Source organism: Ailuropoda melanoleuca, chromosome 7 (genome assembly GCF_002007445.2).
Source record: "Ailuropoda melanoleuca isolate Jingjing chromosome 7, ASM200744v2, whole genome shotgun sequence".
Lineage (NCBI taxonomy): Eukaryota > Metazoa > Chordata > Mammalia > Carnivora > Ursidae > Ailuropoda > Ailuropoda melanoleuca.
Genome location: NC_048224.1, coordinates 138,699,207 through 138,725,918, shown reverse-complemented (window position 1 = coordinate 138,725,918; position 26,712 = coordinate 138,699,207). Strand labels below are relative to the sequence as shown.

The 26,712-nt window shown below is 48.1% G+C and overlaps 1 protein-coding gene across 1 annotated transcript in view; it reads right to left on the bottom strand.

Moving 5' to 3' along the window:
* Positions 1–26,712, bottom strand: part of COL4A2 (collagen type IV alpha 2 chain) — a 169,918-nt gene that overhangs the window by 99,479 nt on the left and 43,727 nt on the right. Inside the window, exon 4 of the mRNA XM_034665466.1 lies at positions 22,235–22,315. Within this exon, the coding sequence (XP_034521357.1) occupies positions 22,235–22,315 (81 nt within the window). The remainder of the gene's footprint in view (positions 1–22,234; positions 22,316–26,712) is intronic.

Below are 26,712 nucleotides of genomic sequence, written 5' to 3'. Positions count from 1 at the left end.
CCACAAGCACTGGAAATAGCAGGTACGGCAAAGAAAATCAAGCAACAAGAAATGAGTTTCATATTTTTTTCTGAATCTTGTTCTGACATTACCTTCCATCGCTGGGGAAAGCCAGGGTCCTAGCATGGACACCGGGAGCACAGCATTATCACCCCAATGTCTGAAAAGTTTCTTAAATAAAAAAGGGTTTTTTTTTGGGGGGGGAATAATGTGATGCATCAAAAGTGATGTTTACAAGAAAAACCCAGTGGAGTTGATTCTCTGCCAGAATCTTATGGTTGAAATTAGATAAAATCATCGGTGGAATTTTGTGTACATATTTTAAACAATAATACCCATAGCTCACAGTAAACTGCCACTCAACCCCCATCTGAACCCTGTTTTTTGAGGTTAACAGAAACAGAAATCTATTACCATGGAATTGAGTATGGATCTTTAAAAAAATTATCTGCAGATCATTTTTCTGTTATTCAAAGTGTACATTTTAAATAGGAAAAATATGCAACTATTTTTGACCTCCTTGAAAAAAACTGCTTGGGAAACACAATAAATTATTCACTCCTTAAGGTCAGCAGCTGGGTCTCCTGAAGGTAGGAATGCAAGGGGCTGTTCTGTTGTGGTTATCGACGTCTTGTATTAATGTTCCTTATACTTGGGTCAGATCGAAGGAAATCACTTATCTGGGGACATGGGATTTAAATCTTACCTTGTGAAGTTTAATGCGAAAGTATCACCCCGTGTCAGGAACATTTAGCAGAGCCTCAACCTCTTTGTGTAACAGTGTATTTACTTTGTGCGCGTCGCTGCACAGAGTTTCCGCCCAGAGTCACCACAGACAAATGCTGCTGTATTTGTGAGGTATCTAAGGAAAGCGAAGATTCACGTCTTCGCTCTTCAGCACCTGTTTTGATACTTGGCTCACCGGCAGGGCCGTGATTCATCTCTCTCTCTCTGGGGAAGCAGGCAGATGATGGGTGCTCATTGTTCTGCGAAAACTCCAAGTCTCATGTTTTCCCCTCAAGTCTTTTAAAATGTGCTGTGGAAAGAATGTCTTCCACTTGGCTCAGCTGCAAGGACACGACAGCACCGTGCAGCTGTGTCTGAGAACAAAGGTCCTCCGTGAGCCGATCGCATCGTAGCTGCTTTGCTGGAAGACATTTGGAACGGAGACGGGCTTAGCAAAGCATCGAAGAGGTTTTCCCCTGCATGCATGGTTTGATGGGTGCCAATCCTTTCAGACCAGCTAGGCGGTTCCACTCCCTCCGCTATGAGCGCGGCTGCCCGACAGCAGGATACAAAGGAGCCACGAAGCACGTGGCCGTCGCAAATGCCCACCTGCCCCACTGAAATAATGCCTAACCACGTGTGGCATCAAGCTCTCCAGGGAAGCATGACTCAGCAGAAGAGCTGATGTAAAATCGTGGTGCAGGGAGAGAAGCCCTTGGCTACACCGTGTATCCCTCACGCCTCTCTGGGGTGCCTACCGTGACCTCTGGTTTACCAACACCCCACCAGGGCCCTGAAAGGTACGCACTTGCCTGCCTCCTACAGCTGAGGACGGGTGACCTAGATTCCAGCCCAGGCTGAGCCCGAGGACTGACCTTTGGACAAACAGGTGGATTCCTGGATGCAAACTGCAGGTGGATTAAGAAGCACTTGATTACCTGAGACTCATTTTCTGACCTGTCCTTGAAACAGAGCCCTGTCGGGTGTCCAGTGCAAACGTGTTCAGTTGTGGGTGGGGGTCTCTCATTCCAAGAACTCGCTGGCCAGTAAGACAGCGACAGGAGCCGAGAGCTTGTCACCCTGGATGAACTGGCTTAACCATCATTTATTTCCCCTCAGGAATGATGGCGCCATCATTTAAGAAAGTACTTCATTTTTCTAAAGAATCCATGGTTATTCAGATGTCTACGTGACTAAGGCTGGGGTGGGAGCATCACGGGAAGGGGCACCCAGAGTGCTCGTAAAAAAAATCCTATATTCTGAAATCACACACACACACACACACACACACACACACACACGTGTGCGTGGGCAGGTGCAGGTGATGGTCTTACCGCTAAGGAAATGTGAGAATCTAACGAGTTAGCACATGTACAAAAATGAGCATACTGAACATACTAACATTAAAAAATTACTACTTAATAAAAAATCTTAATGCCTCACAGATGAGAAGCTACGATCACCGCGGACTGCGCCAAGGCAGAGGAGGGGTCCCCTTTCTAGCGGATCTCCCCCAGCTGAGGAGTGAAACTGACACGTGGTGTCCACGCTGCTGCAAAAATAAAAGACCTCAGTATTAACACGATCAGCTTCACCTGGTCCTCAAAACGCCACGAAAGATTTCTTTCTAAACCTGCTTCTAAGAAGCTCATGGGGTTAATAAGCTCTGAGCGAACGTGGATCTCCCCCAGCAGGCTGAGGGCCTCCTGTAACCCGCTCTTCAGAGAAGTTTGGTTAGTCAGCAATCCAGACATCGCACGCGCGCAGACGGCGTGGGGACGGCGTGAAGCAGAGCCTGTCTCTCCCTAACGGAGGGGCCGGGGGGCTGGCAGGAGCGCTGGCCTGCGAAGGGCTCATTTGGAGGCACAGAGGAAAGCCGGGGTGACAAGGGAGAGCCACGAGGCCAGGGAAAGGGGAGCAGGTGTGCAGGGGCACGTGCAGGTGGACGTCCCCCCACAGGGAGGTGAGGCTCTGATGCAAAGCTTTCCTTCCAGTAGGTGCTGAGCTCGGCCACGCCTCCCGCGTAACCAGGACCTCTGACCCTGGGTCGCGCCCACGGCGTCCCCCACTCCACACACATGCCTCCTGCCCCACCATTCTAGCCATGAGAAAAGATGCTGCGAGAGGAGACGAGAGGTCCCATGTCATGCACGGAGGAACCAGCATTTGAAAGCAAGCGTCCTGGCTCTGGGGTCCACGGCCCAACCGCTATGGCCCCTCCAGACTTGGATCTGGGGGCACCTCAGGAGGGTGGTGGCGTGCAGTTGTGGCTGCTGGGGGAGGTCTGCAAGCCTACCCCTGCCCCTCCCACCTGGTTCTTCAACACAGAGCCTGGCAGCTGGCACACAGTAGGAATTTAAACATTTGCTGAAACAACCACAGAAACGAGAAGTAGGACGGGAAGGTTGCCAGAGGAATTCTGCACGGGCCTTCCTGAGCTCGTCCAGCACACGTGCACGCATCCCCTCCTCTGGGCTCCAGCCCACTACACTCGGGCCACGTAATTCTGCTGTGGGCCACCCAGCGTGGCAGGGTGCTTCCGGCACCTCCAGCCTCCCTAGGTGCTGGGAACACCCTGTCCCAAGCCGTGACAAGTGTCTCCAGACTCTGCCCAGCATCCCTGGTGCAGCCACACTAGACCACAGGTCCAGTCTCCGTGGTGCCCGAGGACTAGGTGTGCTCCTCTGAGTCACTGCCAAGGACACTTCGAAATCCACCTGCCGCTGCCACTCCCATGATCCCCTCACAGGCTTTGGGGAGCAAACCAGGGGACACAGTGGTTCTGTCTCCTGCGGACCAGCTCTAGTTCGTGACTTTGTCCTACTGATATCGACACATGGCTTTTCACCGTGGTCCTGTGGGACAGGCGGTCTCTCACCCCGCTGGGGCCGAGGAAAGGTACCCAAGGATTACATTACTTGCCTAAGGACAGGGTAGATCAGATCGGAAGTATTTTTCCTAGTCTTTCAGAGAGTTTCTACCTCTTGAATAGCATCCAAAGGCTGTCCGTAGAGAATGCTACACTCAGAAAGTGCCTATTGGGGCAGATTTTAAAACGAGCTTTGTCACAGATGGAATCTTGCATCAATGGTTTCCTTGTAAAACAGATCTTACTGATTATTTTTGTTTCTTGTAATCAATTTGCTTCAGTTATTATTTCTTCCCAGCTCTTTAAATCAACATTAAAAGCCTGTCTGATTTGTTGTAATTCTACAGTCTTGTTCCCTTCTGGCGAGGCTGCTGCGATGTAGGAGCCCGGGAGGAGGTCCTTTCTAGACCCCAAAGTCTCTGAATTCATTCCATATCCATTTTCCTTTGGACACTACTCTTTCCCTCTTGTTTCTATTTCCTGATGTCTCTGCTTTATTTGCAGACTCTGTGATGAGCAAACCCCTGATACTTATCCTTACAAGACTAAGAGCCAGTATAAACGGGGGTAAAATTAAAGATGCATGCATCTCACTTTTAAACACTATTCCCAGGGAACAGAGGCCTGATGAAGCCTGTGGAAATTCTCTATTTCACATTGCAGTCTGATTCAAGACACCTGGGCCATCCCCTCTGCCAGAGTCATTGAAAATGTGACAGCGGTTTTAATGTTCTTTTGAGATGTGCTCAGGCCTCTGACGGGTTCCCACAAGCCCCATTTGTTCTTTCTTAGAGCAAACCCTTCTCTATTCCAATCCGGGTTTTGATGGCTAATAAGAAAAACATTTTGATGATACACATTTTATTTTTTCAACCAGAAAAGTTCTGCAAAGAAAAGCTTTGTCAAAAAACGCTCGCAATATGTTTAAATTATATCTGAGTAAAACCATTCACTATAAATTAGGCTGATTTTGAGGCAGCCTGGGTTCAGGTGATTTTACTTCTTGCACGTGTTTTTCTATTACTTGAATCTTCAGTCTTGTTTCACCGAGTGCAACTCAACTTCACGGCTCTCTCCATAATCGAGGCAGGAAAAGGTGGGTGTGTGTGGGCGAGTCTCTAAAGAGGTGACCCCAGGGCTTATTTTGGAAGGCTTCTCCTGGGGTCACATAATTTCAGGGGTCCCAGCAGTCCCACCCTCCCGACGGCACCGTCTTAACTGGAGGGAGTTCACCCATAACCCTGCCACCCCAGAAATGTCCAGCTGACTTGCATTCTACGTGATGCCGAGGACGCAAGTTGTGGAATCTTCAGGGAACAATCAGACACTCATGATAACGTCCACCTTTTGTTGAACATGGAGAGCCTGCCAGACACGGACGAGGCACTGAAGAACTTTGCCTCGCTGGGGCTCCATCAGACAGGCACCTCTATCCTGTTTCACAGAGGAAGAAACTGAGGGTCGAGGAATAACTGTGAGTCCTCCACAGTCACGAGACATAGCGGTAGAGGTGGAATCTGACCCTAAGCAGAGACCCCTCCCTGCTGCTCTCCCGCCCGCACACCAAGACCCCGGTACACCTTAGCACGAATGCTGCAACCCATCCACACCGCATTTCCTCGTACTGCAGGATGTCTCCCATATTTCCCATGTCGGGGGGTACGTTCTAAAGTGAAAGGGCCCTAGAAAGAACGGGGCTTAAAACCAGGGTTCCATGAATTAGTTCTGGGACTGAACAAGCCTCTGAAAAGGCTTATTGTCAGAGCTACTCTATTGCCCCCTGATACACTAAGAATGACCTGAGAAACTCCCAGTCCATTCAAGGGGGTTCTCGAACTTTGGGAACGCTTCTGAAGAGGGCAGAAAACCATGTATTTAATGAAACTCTGGCAGTACAATTAGGACGACGTTACAGGGGTCAGATGGGGCGGGTGGTGGGAGAGATGAGTAGGAAGGCGGAGCCCAGTGGGAGCAGAGCAGTTGGTGTTGAGGGAAATGAGGAGAACATTTGCCATATTTGGAGAGCCTTCTGGTTTTCAAGTAGGAGATCTGCCAATTCATGGAACAGAGCTGCCTCCAGAGGAGAAGAGAAGAGGATAAATACAAGCAGATGGGGGAAAGGATGGATTTTTAATTTACAAAATTGTGGCTTTATATATTTTTGTTTCTTCTCTGGCTTAGTGGTTTTGTTTAGAAAAAGAAATAGTTGATGCAGAAATTATAGGCTGAGAAAGAAAAAATAATTAGGAACAACTGAGTTTCAAACGTGCAACATGATACTCAGATTTTAAAAGGGGCCCTCCAGGAGAAGTCAAGGGTGTGGGCTCTGGGGCCGGGGTCTGACTTGGTTTCCTCAGCGCCAACGATGTAACTTTGGACAGCTCACTTTCTTGTTTTTGATTTGATTTCCTCAGCGTACACCAAGGGCCACGTCACAGGCTCTTGTGAGGATCATGAACTAGTGAATGCAAAGCAGTGGCAAGTACCTCACCCACAGTTCACCACCAGGAAGTGCTGGGCACCATCATGGCGCACGGTGACCCAACTGGGCACCATCTTCTGTTTCCCTTTAATTCACAGCAAGCGCTAAGACAGGACCTGATGCAACTGTCTTATTAATAAAACTTTGGTTCCACTGAAAACTCTCAAGCTGGATAATTTGAGGAGTTATTCCAGGGTTCTTAGTCCACCCTGTAGACATACAGAATCTGACTATGACTGTCAAGTACTATCTCCTTGAAGAGCTGAAAAATCCAAAAAAGAGTAAAGATAGAATGGATGCTCACCTTAGCACATGTCTCATCAACTTACAGTTAAAAAGTAGTAAAAAAAAAATCACAGAGATAGGATGAAGCCAATTTAACAGATGCTGAAAGATGGCGGGATTAAGATGTGGCAGATTTTCATACAAAATTCAGCAGAGTTGGATATAATTTCAGGGGTACCACAGATTCCCAGAGTTCCCAAGCCCTGCTAGTGGGATACTTCTATCCTGTGTGCACAGCCGAGTATCCGTGAGCCGTGGCTCTATCAGAAGGCATGTTCCTCAGCATGGGAAACACCCTCAGGGTGTAACAAAGCCACACACAGAAATAGGAGTGAAGCCTTTTGTTTCAATCCTACACGCTACAGAATTTCTTAGTACAGTGCTTTGACTGTAATGGCTGCTTCGAATCTGTTATTTGCTGATCCCATTGGAAGGAGTGTTCTAGGAGACATTTTGATTCTTACTCTCTAAAGCAAAGAAGTCTAATAGTTCACTACCTGGAACCTTTTATAATGGACACTCCATGAAGGTAAGATCAAACACGTTCTCGAAAATGTACTAGCTACCAAAAGTCTGATTAAATATCAAGGAAGGTCGAGAAGGCTACCGCGTGTGGAACATTTTCCCACCTACAAGATGCCTTTGCAACATACTGGTGTTCGCTGGGTGGCACATGTGAGGGGACTCCTGAACCCATCTGGGCATCCTGCAGCCCACGTGAGCTACTGAAGCAAAGCAGGTCCTCCAAACGAGTAAGAGCACCGGCAGGAAGAACGTACAGTTGGGTCATTATGATTCTTTATTAACTGGAAAAACAGGAGGCGGACATCCCACCTTGGAGAAATACTACGTGTCCAAAAATAAGTGTTTAGTCACTACACCATATGGCTATTCAAAATGGGGTAGATGGTTCCATAGTGGCCAACATACAACAGAACCCACACCAAAGTTTGGAAATAAAACCATGTGAACCAGAACAATAATCTTCCATAACAGGCATTGTGCACACCCCAGACAATGGGAAATTTAGACGCACAAACAAAAGACAAACAACAAAGCCTGCCAAGAACGCATAGGAAACACCTGCTATGTTTAAAAAATGGAACAAGATACTAATGATTATTTCATATGAAGGTTTTAAAATTATACGTATATATATATATATGCATATGTTTTGCTATAGTGACCACAAGATGGGATTTAAAGTACTGCAGAAATAACTGTAGTTTAAATAGGAAATTTTGTCTTTCCAGGTTTCTCTATTGTCAATAGGACAAAAGGTTGTTATAGATGGGGAAATAAAGCTTACTTGCCTTCCAGAAATAGCTCATGTTAAAAACGAATCACAGTTATATCCAAACAGTAAGATGCCTCTGAATTTGAAACAATAGTGTAACACTGATGATCTTGATTGAAAATTGATAACACTGGGCAAATTCCCCAGGAGCAAGCTACACAGAACAGCACTTCTCCCTTCCTCGCCCTGACCTGTTGGAAGGAGACTCTCAGATTCTGAAATAGCTCACAATCTGCAGGGAGGTAAAATGGGTCAATTTGACCCAGTCTTCAGAGACAGAAATGTTATTTTTTTTCTAGGACAAAAACGTCTGTTGAGAGGTTTTGGGAAAGTGTTTCTGCTGGTGCATGACCCCACCCTGTGTCAGGACCTGTGCCCCCGCTTTCAAAGGAACCACCTCCACGGTCCTCCGCGGGCCCCGGGGTGTCTGGCTCCGGGAAATCAATGGCACCGTTGTCAATAACTTCTTGAAAGATCCAACTGTACGTGTTTCTTTTATGTTCTAAATTTCTGTGAAATACAGTAAGGATACTTGGAAACTCCCAGAGTGGGATGTTGCATTCTTATCTAAAAACAAAGCGAAGGTGAGGGGATTCCCCCGGTTATTCAGGGTGGGAGTGTGATCCTGGCAGTGCCAGCAGCCCCTGCCTCCCTTCCTATCTGTGAGCCAACTCCCTGCCGGTTTATTCTGGGAGTTCCTGTTGATGCACAGCCAGCAGAATATAGAGATCACTGGGGCACATGGGGGGAAATGGGAATGACACACCGAATTCCTGGAACAGCCAAAACCAGACCAGAAGAGAAAAGTTTGATCCCAGAGTTCTCTCCTAGGACAGTGACACCTCCCCATGTTTCCTAAAGAATGCGGGATATTCATGCCAAAGGACAAGGAGGTCTAGAACACTCGCTGTTTTCAAAAATAATCATCAATTCCTGGGCAAAGTGTTTAGGAACATCTGGACTAGGTTGGATATAAAAACTGGACAAATGTAATAAGGCAATAGTGCATTCTCATAAAGTTTAAGGGCATTCAAAATACACATGAGGCTTCATTTTAATTTCTAAGATAAGATTAAATGCTAAAAATAACTAAAATGCCATGTTGAGCACGTGATAAAGGGTTTTCTATGAGAGCGAACTGCTATTCTCCTGGAAACATGCGCACATCAAAGATATAATATTTAATAAACCTAAAATATGTAATAAACCTAAAGATATATATTTAATTTTTAAAATATTTATTAAGTATATATATATAATATTTAATAAAGCGAAAATATATAATAAGCCTAAAATAACCCCAAAATCCTGGGGTTATTTATTGTATCTTATATACCTTAATTCTATGAGGAATGATCTTATCTGGGAAACTTTCTCAGCCCGCTCCTGTGACTGCTGGGAAGGGACACGGGATGGCAGTCCAGAGCCCCATGCCCTCCGTCAATGCCAGTTTCATGGGACTAATCTATTCAGCCTTCTGATCAACATGGGATTTCCATTACTCATCTTTCCGTCCAAGATAACTGACATTTTTGAAGGGCACCCATTTTGTTAAATTTTATTTCCTTCTACTAGAGAAGTCTTTTCAATCTTCGGGGATTAAGGAGTTTGTTTTCATCCTCAAAGTTCTTTTTGCTTACTTCCTTAGTCTGATTATTCTACGCAAGGGTATGCAGATGGCCACATACCCCTTTTGATCAATGCTATCCTCAAAATAAAGTCCTAAAAATATCAGTGGCAATTAACATTTAGAAATCTCCTTTTTGGTTACTAGCCATCTTCATGGAATGTCTGTGTTTGAATTAGCTCAGTACTGGACAAGTAAGAGAGAAAGACTCAGGGCAGAACACCCACATGTCCCCCATCTCCAAGTCAGAAACGCTGGGTGCATCTTTCAGCAACCTCACAGCAGTCAAAGCAAAATCCTGGATTGGGGTTCAAAAATTAATTGTATGCACGGAAGACCAACAGTCAAAAAACAAAAACAAAAAGGAGCACAACAAAAACTTATTGAAAAAAGGCCCTGGATTTTTGGGTGGAAGTACATCCCATGTGAGCCAATGCAGGAGCATGTTTGGTGAAAAAGGGGTGGCAGGATTTTATGACGGGGTTCAGAAGTGTAGCATCCAGATCCAGGGAGGAAATAGTTCTGTGCCCTCCACACTGGTTAGGCAGCTGCTTGAAAGCTAGGTTTACATCTGATGGCCAGGACCGAAGGAGAAAAAGGAGAAACTCAGAAGAAGGTGATGAGGATGAGGTGACAGTCCTCATATGAGCGATGGGTCAGGAAGTCAGGGGTCCAGTGAAAGCAGCATGTGATGGTTTAATATGAAAAAGGTTAGGAGATTGTGTGCTTTCCTAAATCCTGCTGAGATCAGTACATGTGGAGGAGAAGGAGCTTTGATTGAGGGTTGACAGAGGAATGAGCAAAGGGAAAGCTCACTGGGGCAGAGGGGCCCGGGCCGGAGTGGTATGTGGGCACCAACATCTGGGGCACCCATGCTCATGTGTACTGGCAGGTGGGATGGGAGAGGGCTCCTTCCTGCAGAGGAAGCAGGCTCACGTCAAAGCTAAGCTTTTCCTAGGGGGCAGTTTCCTCGAGAGCTCTGGCGAGAGCAGCCACGGCACATGCCGCGGTGCGGGGCCACCTCCCATGCACTGTGATGGTGGTTCTGGTCGAGGAACCACCTGTCAGGAGTGTCCAACAGTGCTCTCTTTGAGGGTACAAACTTTAGTGGTCTGATGATGGCTGACACTCACGCAAAGCTATCCATACAGCTATATGCTAGCTACCTGTGTTACCTTAGCCTTCCTGGGTTCCAAATTAAACATCTTCATGCTATTACTCAGTTCAACCTTTCTCCTTGCCTCTAGTCTGACTGGGCATTTAAAAAAAAATGACCGTTTACATTTCATACAGTTATGGCACTACCAGAACTTGCTTCTGTGAATTGTGGAGGCTACTGCATTTCCAGGACGTTCTAGAGTTTTCCTGCTATAAAACACTTGAGAAGCAGGACGATGTCACTGCCCTGGCCTCTCTCGCTTGCAAATGACACTCTTTCAAGGCAAAACAAGCTCATAAAAACACCAGCTACAGGAGAAATCAATTCTAAGAAAAATGTGAAGCTGATAAGGGAACAGAAAGGAATATCTTTGGGGCTCAACTAGGCTTATTTAACTTCTTGTCAATGGCATGTCTGCCACTGGGTTTCTTTTAAGGGAAGCCTATGAAATGAATCCTAATATCTTGACATTTTAAGTGGGTCTCAACGTTAGCTGCAAGTCTTAAAGGAAAATTCCGATGTTGAAGGAGAGCTGAACTTTTTTGGTTCAACGTTGAGTTCGGAGTCAGATTATTTTCTCATGTAATAATAGACTGTACTTTTCATTCATGGAGTTTTGAAGATGAATTTTACTCTGGATATATATAAATCTATTCTGAGTTTTGTTTATTTTTCCAGGAAAGCCCTCCAAGTCCAGAAAGAACTCTCGTCAGTCTCCTGTCTCCTTCCCTTCTTCCTGGGTGGGACAGTGGGGAGAAGGCTTGTCAATGTACTAGACCCATAATTCTCTCATTCTCTGGAAAGAAATACAAATATTTGTAAAATATCAGGTGTTGAAGGAGGAGGAATTCACCCCAAGGCCTCCAAGTGCAGGAAGCCTGCCTCCTCCAGCTCAGCCCTCTTTCCTGCTGCTGTGGGGAGGGACGTGGCTGGTGCCCCTGGCTGCTGGGGCATGAGATCTGCCCCTTCTCTGGGCCAGGCTGGAGAGCAGGATGTTAAAAGCCACATAAACAGAAGTGAACTGCTTCCTAGAGAATTACGGAATTCTGTGAATTTTGTCCCATCTCGTTGCAGACTTGTGTATCCTCAGAGGCCCTGGCAACACATCTTCTACCAAATCTGAGAAATGTAGCTTTGTTGACAGATGCTAAATACGGGTGCAACGCCTCAAACTGATCCGGACGTTTGGGTTCTTTTGAAATATGACCATTATCCTCACAAGGCTTTAAAAACGCCATTATCGGCATTTGAAGTGTTTTTTTTTTTTTTAAATTAATTACTACCATGCAGAGCTAAAACATGCCAGCACTTTAATTTTTATTACAGAGCCCAAGCTCACATAGAATTCATTCGTCCTTCTGTTTCTTTATTTAAAACAGATTTTAAGTTTGAAGAATAATTACAGTGCCTCACAAAGACAACGGTTTAAGAAAAAACACCAATGCTGACAAGGCGGCCAAGGACTATGAGGCCAAAGATATTATTTACCCAGCATTAATGACTTCCAATTCATTTCCACTTTGTTTTGCCTTCCCCGTCCCCCCTTTCTGGTTCCAATCCTTGAGGAATTATCCATCCCAGCAGTGTTTTGGACACAAAACCTTCTGTCTCTATGGTGGGATTTTTAAGGTCCTCATGGTGGCTCAGGCGGAAAGGGTCTTCAACACAGGGTCTGTAGTGGGTTACGGGGATGGCGCTGCCCGCTTCCATTCTTCTAGAATTCAAACTTTTAGGCTGGACACAGAGAGGGAAGGGACAGGGATATTTTGACCTTTCCCATCAGTGGGGACATATGCCTTTTTGAAGGCCTGCTTTGTGCTTCCCATGAGTCAGACATGGGACGACTTGAATGATTCAGTTGTCTACACCACAATGGGCTAGTTTGGGTGGGATGCCAGAGGGCTCAGAATCACAGGCTGCTCAGGATCCCAGGTCGGGAAGCTTCTTCAGAAAATTCTGAAATGCCTAAAGCGGTTAGAAATAAATTTATTTTATGCCCATCCAGCCACCAGTGATGCACATGGCATCTCTCTGTGACTATGACGGACAAGGGAGACGCCCTCCGACTTGTGGAGCAAGAACATAAAGCAGAGACGAGAGGACCCTCATTCCTTCTTCCCAGAGTACCCCCGGGATGTGCTCATTTAGGTGGCGAGGTCAAAAGGCCCTGCAGCACGGAAAATGTGCGCACTTGGTCTGGTCATTTCTGCCATTTTTCTCTGGTTACTATTTTACTATCTTTGAAGAAAACAAAAAGTAACTTCAACACTGCCACACGCTGTACTCGTTTTCTCTTTGTTACAGAAGCAGCCTATGGCAAGAGTACGTGGACGCGGCGTCCAGCCCCTTCTAAGACCACCCGCCTGGGAAGCACTTTGAGATGAACTGTGCGGGCAGGTGCGGCGCTCACGCTCGCTCCACAGGAAGACCAAACCGTGTGGGACACTCTTCCTACGCGTGAGAGAAGACAAACTCAGAGCAAACATTGCTATTTTCAGAATTACTTTCAGAAAGCAAATCAAGTTTGGTAACAACCTTGCTCTGGTCTTTTTAGAAATCCTGCAATTGTTTACTAAGAATGAATTGGAAGTGAATAAAACAAAACAAAAGTCTTTGAAGACTGGTGCTCTTTCTGTAATAGAAAGGGGAAATGCTTTAATGCTATACTTGTCAGAACATTCCATCAGAAGGTAAGAAAAATGAAGGACTTCTAGAGGCAGAGCTTCGGTTTGGTTTGGAGAACAGTAGGTATGTTCAGTTCTCTTTCCCCTGTCTACCAGCAGTCTTTTGGAGTCTGTGTGAGATTTTCAATTGAGACACGACATCATTGCTATCACCATTATCCTGCCTATGAACTGACGTTCTATTTTCCTTAAAGCCATGAAAGGCCATTTCCCTACAACTGTCAACTCTGGACCAGAGCCCACTTAATCCTTTGGTCGCCACCCCCAGGGCCAGAGGCTGGCGTGGACAGCCTGTGTCCCGTGGTTCTGCTGGCTCCAGCTGCCCCCAGAATCCATGGGGAGCTCCCAGGGGCTCCCCCACCAGCTCTGACCAGCTGGCTGGCCTCTCAGGGCCAATTTTGTGCTTCTGCAAAAACCATACTTTCACCAAAAGCTTGGTGTTCTGCACACACACACACACACACACACACACACACACACACACTCTGATCACAGTCTATGGTCAAGGGCTTGGGAGAACAGAGACCTGCCTAAGTACAAAAAAAAAAAAAAAAAAAGGTTTTCCCTCAACGCCGCTCCCTCTTCTGCTTGAGCTCTGACCATGTCTACTCAACACTTCTGTTTAGGTGTAAATTCCGAGGAGAACGTTTGGATACGTGGTTCTCTTAGAGAAAGATCAGTGGTGTCTGGGGCACCAACTCAACCATGTTCTGTGAGCCACACCTGGGATCACGAGCACAGCAGGATTTCTTCATTATGAAGGAATGTGGTGCGGGCTACCAGAACAAGCATTTGGGTGTGTTTGTACGTAGCGTTCACAAAAAGAGGGAAAATGGAGAAATCAAATAGGAGAACGTTGAAAATTCTTCCTCTGCACTCAGATACTAAGACAGCCAACGTGTCAATGCTTTATTACTCGTCAGTGAACATGGACTGTTCCTGTTGGAAATGTGATCTCTGCTAACGCCATTATTTGTCAAATATCTGCTTGCCATCAGCAGCCGTGTCTCAGGCCATTCTCTGGAGGCTGATGAAGGCGAGGCCACAACCACTGTGGTTAATCTTCACCAGTGGCTCCCATGGCTTCTCTTACTTAACTATGTGTTTTCCTGGCAGGAAACAACCCAGGGTAGTCTGTCCTGGGGGTAAAGAATATGGTGATTTCAACGGTAATGAAGACACATTTTCTCTCTAAGCATTGATTTTCAGCCATCAGATTCTGTCCAGAATGATGTTCTTTGAGTCCACTCAGTGACGTGGTATTATAATTTTGTCTTTTTAGGATTTTAATCATGTATTCTTCCATTTGGATGAGCTCCAAGCTGGCCCGTTTTCTATCAAATCTTGACTTGTGTCATAATGGTCCTTCTGATGAATGAAATGAAATAATTACCATACTGGGCTGGCGAGAGCGGAGAGTGGGCCAGAGCTCCTGCCATTGCTTCTCTCTTCTCCAGCTGCACCATTAACGCATCTCTACAACAGCGTCCTGAAGGCCTTGCTTTATGAAAATGCTTACTTGATCTTGCTAGAAAGAGAGCGAGAATAGCCTGCTGTTCCAACGCTGAGGGCTGGAGGACCCAAGGTCTCCTGCACCAAAGGAACTGGGCAGGGAGTTTCCAAAAGGGGAGGCCCTGATCTGAGCTCACATTGGAAATGCAAATTTCCCACAAGCGGCGGCAGGCAAGGTGGAGGCTGTAATGAGTCATGATGGGCACAGGCACCGCTTTTTTTTTTTTTTTTAAAGATTTTCTTTATTTATTTGACAGAGATAGAGACAGCCAGCGAGAGAGGGAACGCAAGCGGGGGAGTGGGAGAGGAAGAAGCAGGCTCATAGCAGAGGAGCCTGATGTGGGGCTCGATCCCATAACGCCGGGATCACGCCCTGAGCCGAAGGCAGATGCTTAACCGCTGTGCCACCCAGGCGCCCCCAGACACCGCTTTCAAAGTGCCCTGCTCGTGGGTCTCTATGTTTTTGAGATAACATCCTTTCTGTAAAGAGATAAGCCCCGCAGGTTGCAAAAAACAAGTCTTGCTTTCACAAAACCCTGACTTTATCTTGTGCTTTGTCTAGGACTTGATATCTAGAACATTCTTAGAGATGCACAATGAGTTCCTTGTCTCCCCTGCTCTCCACGTCCACACTCGCTAGAACTGGGATCTGCACTATGGCAGCCACGGCAGCTATTGAATTTGAATTTTCATTAACTAAAATGAACTAAAATCAAGAATTTCACTAACCACATTTCAAATACTCAAGTAGCCGTGATGGGCAGCGTAGATACAGAATATTTCCGTCTTTGCAGTAGATTCTTTGGAGAGCACGGGGCTAGGAAGCTCCGAAAAATCAGGGATATTGACTACTTTGTGTACGTCTGTCCTCTGGTGCCGAGACGGGAGCGGACACGTGGTAGAATAATCAGCGTGTGTCGAATGAACACATTTGTTTTCCAATTCCAGTCACCAGCTATGGCTGTGTGTGAGTTTCATGGCGTTTTCTTTGACTAGAACTAGACCCCAGTGGAAGGATTAGCAAAACACGAACCTCGCCAACCTCCCCACAGGAAGAGCTCTGTGACTTGACTTGTAAGTCACATGCCTTCTCTAAGGACGTCTCCCAAACTGTTTCTCACCTCCCCAAGACTCGGACACAACCTCCTCACTGTCCCTGACCTTTGCTCTTGGACCTTGCCTGCCACCAGTTCTCCCTTTGCCCCTGCTGTTCAGGGCACCCCCGTTCACTCGTGCACCCCCTTCTTAGACAAGTACCTTGTCTGTAGATGGTACACGATGCTTATTTGAATGTTGAAGGCGTGTCAGCTTCCACGGCTAAAAGGAAGCTGGGGTTTTCTTATGACGGCAAATATATAAGAAACGTCACTTTAAAAGCACATCACTGGGGCGCCTGGGTGGCTCCATTGGTTGAGTGCCCTACTCTTGGTTTCGGCTCGGGTCATGATCTCAGGGTCCTGGGATTGAGGCTGTGATCAGGCTCTGTGCTCAGTGCGGAGCCTGCTTGTCCCTCTCCCTCTGTTCCTCCTCTCTCTCTCAAAAATAAATACACAGGAATCTTTAAGAGCACCTCACTACAAGTGATCAAGTTAGGTGGACTCTGTCTACACCTCTTGGAACACCACTCCCACTGCCGAGACTAACCCAGCAGGTGAGTTGCTCAGCCACCGCGGCCCCGGATGAGGCAGAACCAGCGCCTTCCCAAAACCACAGTAAAAGAACCACACGACTCTGAAAGCGGGTGAGAGCTACGTGTGGACGGGGCTCTCCAAGCCCAGCACCCAGGTGATGTCTCCGCTCTCTCTGAGTAAGTCGTCGTCCTCTCTGGGCTGTGACAGCGCGGGAAATCGCGCAGGTGGCTTCCGTGAAGTGTGCGGAGTGCACCATGAAGAAGCGTCTGCCTGCGTGGAGCAGCCGCGCCCTCGCTCTTACCCGCCCGCGCCAGTGTCTGCGGATGCCGCGTTGCCACGGAGACCTGCGGCGGGCGTGGACCACGAACGGAGGCTCTCCCCATGGCGCTGCGGTGCTCTACCTGGTTTTCGGATCCATAGTGAGCCGTTTCCGTTTTACGTTGAAATCCTGGCTATTCGCATGTGAGGCTGTGGTTTGAGATGGCAACACAGGACAGAAGGTTCTCTCAGGAGCAAGACTGCAGCTCACTGCAGAGAGAAGACCCTGCTGACCACATGCGTTCCTGGGGGCTCTGGGCCCCCCTCCCCCTCTCCCCGAGCCTAGGCCTCAGCTTCTTGCTTTCACGTCTTGGGGGCTGCCCTTCTGAGCTGACAGCAAGCGCCAAACACAGTGAGTCTTTCTGCTGTCCATTCACCTGTCTCCACCCACCTCCGCCAGTCCTCTGTCCACTCTTCCTGCTTCCCCTTTCACTCAGCGTCTCTCTGCTTTCTTTTGCTTTTTTTTTTTTTTTTTAAAGATTTTATTTACTTATTCGACAGAGATAGAGACAGCCAGCGAGAGAGGGAACACAAGCAGGGGGAGTGGGAGAGGAAGAAGCAGGCTCATAGCTGAAGAGCCTGATGTGGGGCTCGATCCCATAACGCCGGGATCACGCCCTGAGCCGAAGGCAGACGCTTAACCGTTGTGCCACCCAGGCGCCCCTACTTTCTTTTGCTTTGATTTACGTTGTTGAATTTAAGGAATCCTGTGAGGTTAAGAATTATTTACTCATACTTTGACTCAAGTCCAGGGACCCACAGACTGTGGGAAACTCTCAGCTGTAGGAAAGAACACAACAGCTACATACAGCCCGTGGTGGGCTGTGGCCACCCCGCACGTGAGACTCCTCTCTGGTTCTGTGGCTCGCGCTGTCAGGCCCACGGGGGCGAGCATGGCTGGCTGAGTGCTGAGTGCTGGGGACATGCCCGTGCCCTCACGCGTGGGCTGAGCACAGAGTTCCGGGAACCAGCTGAAGCTGTGGGTTCTCCTTCTCCCCCTGTAGCCCGACCATCTCAACAATTCCCAACAATCTGGACTTAAACAGTGTCTGGTATTTATCAATTTCTAAAATATCTGGCTGCTCAGGGAAACAGGTGCCCTGTGAAGGTTGTTGCCATTAAAAAGTTGGAATAACCTATCTGTCCCGAGTTTACAGTCAAAAGCCAAAGGGTTGGGGGAACGTGAACCTGCCTAAGGAACAGAAATAACAATTAAAACTGACCTCAGTTGGAAAAACCTGAGAATTTCAGGACCCCTTTTAGGTAAGTTAACGAGCAAGGACAAAGCTGTCTCTATTTGTTCAACCAGACGCCTCGCCTGTGCTCCTTACGGCTTTCTGTGCTATTAATCTTCACGCCACCCGGAGCATCACTCTGCTCCCACAGAAGGGCTGTAACAGACGCTTTCCAGCCAGCGGCCCTCCACCTCCACGGAAGAAGGGAAAATATAAAATAAAGAAAGAAAGAGTAAAACGAATAGAGACAAGTCAGAGGGCCACACCACTTGGTCTGGTGCTGGTGATCCTAGGACCAATAGTGGTGAAGAAAGTCTGAGAAGTCAGTCAGCCGACTTCCTTTGTGTCTACAACACGTGGAATATTGGCGAATTAGGACTAACGCGTTTTCATTACTGCAACATAAACACAATAGTTTACTTTCAGTGCTGAGCCTCACGTGGCAATCAAGTACTAATGCATTTTTTTTTTACATTTTATTTATTTTAGAGAGAGAGAGAGAGAGCATGTGCACACACATGGGGGGAGGGACAGAGAGAATCCCAAGGAGAATTCCCACTGACTGCAGAGCCCGACGCAGGGCTCGATCTCACGTCCCTGAGATCATGACCTGAGCTGAAATCAAGAGTCAGACGCCCAACCGACTAAGCCACTCAGGTGCCATATTAGTTTTTCTTTCTTTCTTTCTTTCTTTCTTTCTTTCTTTCTTTCTTTCTTTCTTTCTTTTTCTTTCTTTCCTTCTTTCTTTTTTCTCTTTCTTTCTTTCTCTTTCTTTCTTTTTTCTTTCTTTCTTTCTTTCGTCTTTTTAAGATTTCATTTATTTATTTGACAGAGAGACAGCCAGCAAGAGAGGGAACACAAGCAGGGGGAGTGGGAGAGGAAGACGCAGGCTCCCAGTGGAGGAGCCTGACGTGGGGCTTGATCCCAGGACCCTGGGATCACGCCCTGAGCTGAAGGCAGATGCTTAACGACTGAGCCACCCAGGTGCCCCTAGGTCATTTCTTAAAGTTATGTTGCATTCCCGGAACAACTGAAAAGAAGGTTGGAGAACTGACCAGGGAGTCATAACTTGAGGAAAGAGGGCCAGACCTCCTTTCATCTGGCCCGTGTCCTTTTCCTCCACCCCCAGAGAGTCCCCTTCATATGGGAGGAGGAATGCAAGCACAGAATATTACTACACTGGGGAAAGAACTCGTGCAAAATGTCTGAAAATTGCGTTTTGTTCTGGACCGAATTGGAGCAGGTCATTTAGCCCCCATGTTGGTGTCTTCCTTCCCTCCCGTGTGAACTAGGGGACGGGGTCTAGATCATCCCTCTGCACCTTCCAGCACTGGCCAGGGAGTGAGGAGTGCACACCCAGCTGGGACATAGCCTCTGCCCTATATGCCCTGGCTGCTAAAACCATTGACCCACAGGTGGGATGGCTCTATGAGAAACAGCCCTCCCCCTGCAACATCCCACCACCCACCACTTAGGGCCGGAGAAGACGTTTCACACTGAGCTTATTCATTTGGTAACATGAGAATTCATTTGGAATCAGAATCCATAGCACATTCGTGATTTCTGCTTTGAGTCCAAAAGTTATCCAGTAACACACAGTTTCTGATGTCGGCTGTCACCATGGTGAGGAGCGAGTGAACTCTACCCCGTGTCCATATAAGGCCAGGCTGCCCACTGCTCGGGGAGGGGAGAGCTCTGCAGTGAGGCATTGTCATCCCCGCTCCAGAAGCTCCGTGGGGAAAATCTATGGCAAGGGCCCTGGGGAAGCTGTGGGAAAGAACGAACTATGCACTCAGCTCTCTAACGGCAGAATCTGTCCAGCTGCTATTTTTATGCATTACATTACTTTTAAAAAATATTATCAATCCAAGAGGAGGACGGAAATAGCTCTGCTGTCTACAGGAACACATCTGGGTAAATCTGTTAATTAACAAATGTTTAATGTACATATACTCGGCCTGAGGAACTGAAATGGATACTGTATCTTAAGCATTTGGAGGAAGCAGACCCAAGCGTCCTAACAGCAGACATCCCAGGTAATGCAAAGGGCTGAGCAAGTGATACATAGTGTCATTTCTCTCTCCTGCAGACGCCTTTCCCTACCACTCACCACCAGCATTTCTAGCATCTTGGTGACTGATGCCTAATGGTACATCCAGGTCCCCGGGGCAGCCCTAGGGCTGACTGCTAAGACACCTGACTTGTATCTGCAAGGTCTGGGGCAGCGTGGGGCGCTGGCCAGTGTGGGTGTCCATTACCTACTTAACTTGGTAAGGTAGAGAAAAGGTCTTAGGCTGTTGTGTTAATGAGGGCCGAGGGGAAATAAAGAGCTCGATGCAAACTTACCGAATTAGGAAGACCCAGGGACCCTTAGAAATCTCCCTCCTAATAATTGCTCTGAGAAGACCCCTGGCATTATAAGTATGTAACTATGTAGATGGCATCATATATTAAAATAAATTATAATGCTAAGTGAAATAAGTCAGCTAGAGAAAAACAAATACCATATGATCTCACTCATACGTGGAAATTAAGAAACAAACCAACAAACAAAGAAGAAAAGAGATAAACAAAAAGCCAGACTCTTAAATACAGAGAACACACTAGTGGTTGCCGGAGAAGTGGGTGGGGGGAGGGATGAGACAGATAAAGGGGACTGAAGGCACACTCTCTTGAGCAGCACAGAGGAATGTACACAATCGTTGAATCATTATATTGTAGACCCAAACTAACCTAACACCATATGTTAACTATCCTTGAATGAAAAAAAGTAATCAGAATGAACCATCTTTACTGAAGAACAAAATTCACATAAAACCATTATGAGAAATGTTAATAGATCAGTTCTGCATTAAACAGTCATAAAAAAGTGAAAAAGAATAGACCCAGTAAGCTTGTGCTCTCTTTGGGTTCCGTTTGGCTGATCACACGGAGAAGAATGCGGAGTCTCTCTGGAGCTGAATTCCCTCCCCCCAGGCGAGTTCCGCAGTATCTGTAAACCACCAGTTTCTCTTCCTCATGCCCATATAAGGCCGGCTGCCCACTGTGGGGGAGGGGGGGAGCAGCGAGCTCTGCAGTGAGCCATTGTCATCCCTGCTCCAGAAGCTTCCTGGGAAAATCTATAGCAAGGGACCCAGGGGGATTTTAAATCTCACCAAATGGCTTCCATATATTTAAAAAATACTCAGTCCTTGCGAAATGCTGATGCAAACCTTCAATTAGCAATTCTTAGAGCAGAACGTCCCCATTCCAAGCAGAGGAATCTCGAGAACATCTATGGCAAGGGCTGTCCCGAGGATGGCAGCCCGGGAGGACCCAGCACGTGGGGACCGAAGCCTCCTCAGGGGTGATCTTCGGCATGGAAAGGATGGTTGGTCAGTCACCCATCAGTGAGGAAGACCACCACATCAGCAAAGGGGCTCCTTACCACAGATTTTACTTTATTTGGCTTCTGGAGGGGACTCAGGTCGGAGACGGTGTGTGGCGTCACGCCCAGCCACAGAGGCCAAGCTCCACCAAGAGGAGTCCTCCTCCTGGGGATGGGGGTGGGGACCGCAAACACTGACCGCGGGCTTCGGAGTGCTGAGCTGCATTTGGAACACCCACGGGGTGCTGCAGTTTCTGATTCAACAGTGACAGGAGACGCAGGCAACACCTCCCAACCCCCCCTCCCAGCCCGGCCCCAGGCCGGCAGGAGACCCCAGGGAAGCATGATCCCGAGGCACGAAGACTCAAAAGACTCTGGGTCATAAAATGAAATACTGCTCCCCACATGAAAATGGGCTTAAACAGAGAACTATAAACAATATCTTTTAAAAATCAGTAATGCTGAGACCCAAACATCAGCTTTAATGGCTCTGGGAAAGCCAGTCCCTTTGAACACATTAACCCCGGTATCAGACCACAATTCAGGTCCTGCCAGGGTCCTGGGGATAATGGGGAGTGACCACTATCTCTGACTTGGCTGATGAAATTTGCCACATAAAGGACATTCGGGGGATGAGCAGACCGATTTTGAAAGTGAGAGTGACTCTCCATGGCAGGAGGCTCGTGCCCTCTGGCTGGAACATCTACACGGGGCGGGGGGGGGGAGACACAACTATGTGTTCCTTAGGTCATATTTTTACAGAATCTCTGTTTATGTATAAAATCATAGTATAAATAGCAGTTGCATTATATATACATATCTATTCGTAACAGTGAACAAAAGATGTGTAAGAAAGTTAACGTTCTCTATTGGGAACGCGGTATACATTGACCAAATTTTGCATTATGTCATTGTCTGTTCTGATTCAGACGAACCCGTCCGTATTAAATTTCTCAGGAAAGTATGGGACTGACTCAATCAGGTGATTGAAGGCTCTTTTGTCTGGACTAGAAGGAGTTATTTCCGCGACGCTGCGACTTACCCGTCCTCCCTTCTCGGGGTAACACTGGCAGCCCCCGCTGCAGTCTCTCCCTCCGCAGGGCACATCGAACTTCTTCACCCCCTGCACAAGGAAGCACAAAGAACGTGTTATCGCCAACGCTGTCCGCTACGACACGTAGCACATCATCTGTGAGAGCTCGTCCAACCCCAGCAACTAGCTCTCCATTCAAAACAAGTAGACCTCACTTTTTAGAGCAGCTTTAGGCCCTCAGCAAAGGGTACAGGGAGTCCCCGTGCACCTACCCTACCTACCCCCCTACACATGCAGCCGTCCCTGCTCCCAACAGAGCGGCACATTTGTCACAGTCCATGAGCCCACACTGACGTCGTCATCACCCAGAGTCCAGAATTTATACTGGGGTCACCAGAGATGTTGTACCTTCGTGGTCAATACTCCTTTTAAAGGTGTCTACTCAATGCCAGAAGCCAAGCTAGGGCCTGGGCCTCGAAAGTCAGGGAGGACATTCCCCTAATCCAGGGATCCCGTGTGCAGTGAGCCCATAGGGACACTCTGTGTGAAGTATTTCAGTGTGAAGGAGAAACTCCCTGTGTAGGAAGTGGCCCTTCATTCTCCTGGAACTATGGGGGAGGCCGCCCCGAGGAGGGGTGTTCAAGGTGAGCAGGACGGAGTTAGGTTCCGTGCTGGGCCCCATCATACAACATGGATCCGGGTGAGCTAAAGGGAGATCACACCGGATCCGAGGGGGAGGAGGACCTTGCAAACACACCTGATGGGTTCACTGACCCTCACCCCCACCACAGAGTTCTTGACATCCTGGTGGTGCCAACAGAGGGCATCCCTTCCCTTCTCTCCGTGAGACCCAGTGGTTTGCAGAAGGAGGAGGGGATGGAGGGAAGAGGCTTTCCTGTCTTTATTTGGCAGACTGATTAATGAAGCGAGGGGCTAAGGGAAGGAGTTCTCTGCTGGGACAATCCCAACGGTTCCAAGGCCTTGCTTGCTTGCCCTTGATCTCAGTATTTTAGGTAAAGGATGGACTTGGACTTTGCACTTAGACTGTTGACAGCACAAAATAGTTTGAATAGGAAGTGACAATGAGATTGACCTTCTTCTCTCCCCTTCCTGATCAGCCCCGCCTCCGCCATCTGCATGACAGGTGACTTAGGCAGCAGCGCAGGGGAATCTCTGTCTCCCTCCCCCCTCGTCACCCTGGGCCAGCCCAGCAGATGAACCAGCTGGCGGGCACTGATACTCAAGGGGCCCTGGACGTGGTTAGCTTCTGGCGCGCGCCGAGCCAAACCTTACCCCGCAAGCGACACTCCCCAGATAACAGACCGTTCCAACTTGACACAAAAGCACATTTCGCCACATTTGTTTCACTCTCTTCTGAGTTAAGTCTCAATGACTAAACAGGATGGTCACCTGGGGACACCCTCTGCTAAGCCTTCTGTCTGTCTTTCACGCCAGCGCATCAGCCAGGTCTTCCCTGTTCCCGGCTCGTGTGCAGATGGACGTGGTGTTGGCTGGTCACCTCCGCAACGCCCACGAGCCTTCCTGGATGTGCAGCCTTGGACGGCCGCACAACTGAACCGTGACTCAGAACTACCTGGCCAGGGTTTACCTAGGACCGCAGCGACTACCCAGCATTCTTTTTGTAGAGATGATAAACTCCTCTCCTGCGCGAACAGCTTTCTACAAGAGGGAGCGTTTGAGTCCCACGTTTCCTGTGTCCCCACGATAGCCTTCACCTGCTCTGGTATCTGACGCATCACCACTACCTCGAAGAATTCAAAAAAATCTGAAAATCTCAAACCAACACCTTGAAGCCTTTTGGATCTCTTCTTGGTTTTCATTTTGTGAGACAGTCTGAGTTCCGTAGTAGAGAAATAAACACATTTAGAATCCTTTCATGCCCTCACAACATGTTTCTAGGTATTTGCCATTTTTTTTCATGGCTTCAATGTTTACATATAGTGGGGCTCATTTTTAAATCCTACCATTTTGAATATTTGGTCTTTATAAATCCAGCCCCACGTGAAGCCATTGGTTTTATGGATTATTCTGAACGCCAAAGGGAGACGTCTAGATGGGCAGTCACATTTCTACTTTGTATTCCGTACGACTGGGATGCGAATAGGGGGCTTGGCAGGTGTCCCTGGTTCACACGGTAATTCATTTGCCAGTTGTCTGGAAAGGGCAGGGGGACGCCTTGGTCTAAGGACTACAGGGTAAAGCTTAAACTCACATTCTCCATCTGGAGTTTCATAGGCTTTTTTTTAATTTTGATTTTAAAGACACTTGCCAAATCCCTGGATATAAATCAATGGTTGAAATGATTTTAAATCGATCTAACAGACTTTCTGTCCTAGATTTAGGATATGTACTGGACGTAGTTATAGAAATGAGTTCTTCACAACCTGCTTAAAATTTAACAGTGCTGTTTGCTTTTGGAGCTGGGACTTGTACGTCTGGTAACTTCTCATCTTGACACTTCCTCGACCATGTGCCATGGCTCAGGCATCCCGTCTCAGGAGGTGACGAATACGTCACCGAGAGGCAGGCTCCCTCCACAAGCCACAGCCAGTTTCCATCACGGAGATCCCAGCCCTGTGTGTGCATGTCTGTGTGTGATGTGGTGTATATGTGTGTGTGATGGGATGTGGGGTGTGCGTGTGTGATGTGAGGTGTGTATGTGTGGGGTGTGTGTGTGTGTGTGATGTGTGTGTATGATGGGTGTGTGTATTTTCCCATCAGCATCTTACATCTTGCATAGCCTACAGAGGGATTCTTATGAATTCCAACATATACAAGAGCTCTAAGTACCATGAACTGGAATGTCAGATCTCCAGGATGAACAGAAGTATTTACTTTATTAGGGCAGAGCATGTGTTCCAGACGTCTCTTAGAGACTGAACAAATCTCAGACCTGAGCTTCGGTATTCCCCGGATGGGACGTGAGCTCTGGAACGTTCTCAAGATACAAATGCCCTCCTGAGGACCTTGGATGAGGAGGATGTGAACGGCTCCGGGGGGTCCTTTGTCTGCGTCCCCTGAACAGAAGAATACTAAAAGCCCCCACCCACCACTGCCCATGCTCCAAGCCTTCGGGTCCACCCCTGATTTTACTGCTCAACACAACTCAGGGACGAACCTGGATCCTTCTTGTCAACTCCTCAGTAAAGATGACTGGTTTCCTCCCATCGCACGCCCACCTCAAGACTCTGCCCACCACCCGCGGAGACGACAAGATGGCCTGGTCTAGGCTTTCGACTTCAGTGTCGCTAGGACAGCAGCCCCAAGACTCCTCAGGAGTGTCAGCTAAATTCTCCACCAGTTTCTCACATCGAGCCTGAGTTCCTGTCAGTACCATTCTGTAGAGCGATATTCCCGCACGCTGCTCTCCCCACAGCCCCCTGCCGCGGCGCCCGTCACTGCGCTCACCAGCCCAACGCCCACGGAGCTCCCGGAGACCCAGCTCGAGGTGCAGAAAGTGTCCACTGTCACAAACCACACTGCGCCCGCCCAGCTGAGCTTGTCTGGATGTCCTTCACCCCCGTGCACAGAAGGACTCACAACCAAATGAGCCGGATGACAGTGAGGATGCCTGCAAAGTGGGAAGGCCTACCACCCCTCAAGCAATCCTGAATCTGACAGGCTCGTGCTCACATGCCCTCTCACTTACACAGAAACCGCTCCCTCCCGGGCTCGGGAAGGACGGAGGACCCGGGCCGCGTGCTTCCCAGCTTGGAGCGCTCAGGGAAAGCCTCTCCCTCAGCTGCACCAGTGAGAGGGCTCCAAGCTCCCCAGTCCCACCAAACACGACAGCTGCAGGACTCTGGGAGGTACGTTACCCCCCTCTCCCTTTGCAAACTCACTCAGTTGTTCCTTCCTTCTCCACCGAATGTTTTCTCTGGGCTGAGCGCTATGCTGGGCCACGGGTATAAAGTGGGGAACAGAGAGTGTATATAAGCTCACAAGAAATCGAAGAAAGGGGCAATGACGCCTGCACTCTTTAAATTATGGCAAGTGCCATGAAGGAGAGGTGGCATGAGAGGAAGGGTCGGGCCGGGTCATAGAGAGGACAGACTTAGCCGGGCCCTCTCCCTCGGGCTGTACTGTGCTCTGTTCTCCCTTACTGGTTTCCGCCACAGAGGCCAACCTCCCTGCCTTCTGACCCAAGGCCCTCGCTGCTACAACCCGGGGAACAGAGAGCTGCCAGTCTCCGGGCCTAGGAAAGCAAGAGCTTTGGGTTATCACCATTATCAGGGAACCAAGGGCATCTTGGATTGGAGTGAATTTGAACCTATTCTTCATAGGACCCCCAGGATGCCTCAACATTGCCCAATCCCCCAACTTACGGCCAGGACTCAATTTCAGCCCATTGTGGCTTTATGGTCCAGGACAGGCATGGGGCATCTTCTGTCCTCCTTGCTCCACGAAAGCCACCTCAGTTGCTACCAAGATGTGTAACCACTTCCAACTGTGGATCTCACTTCCCA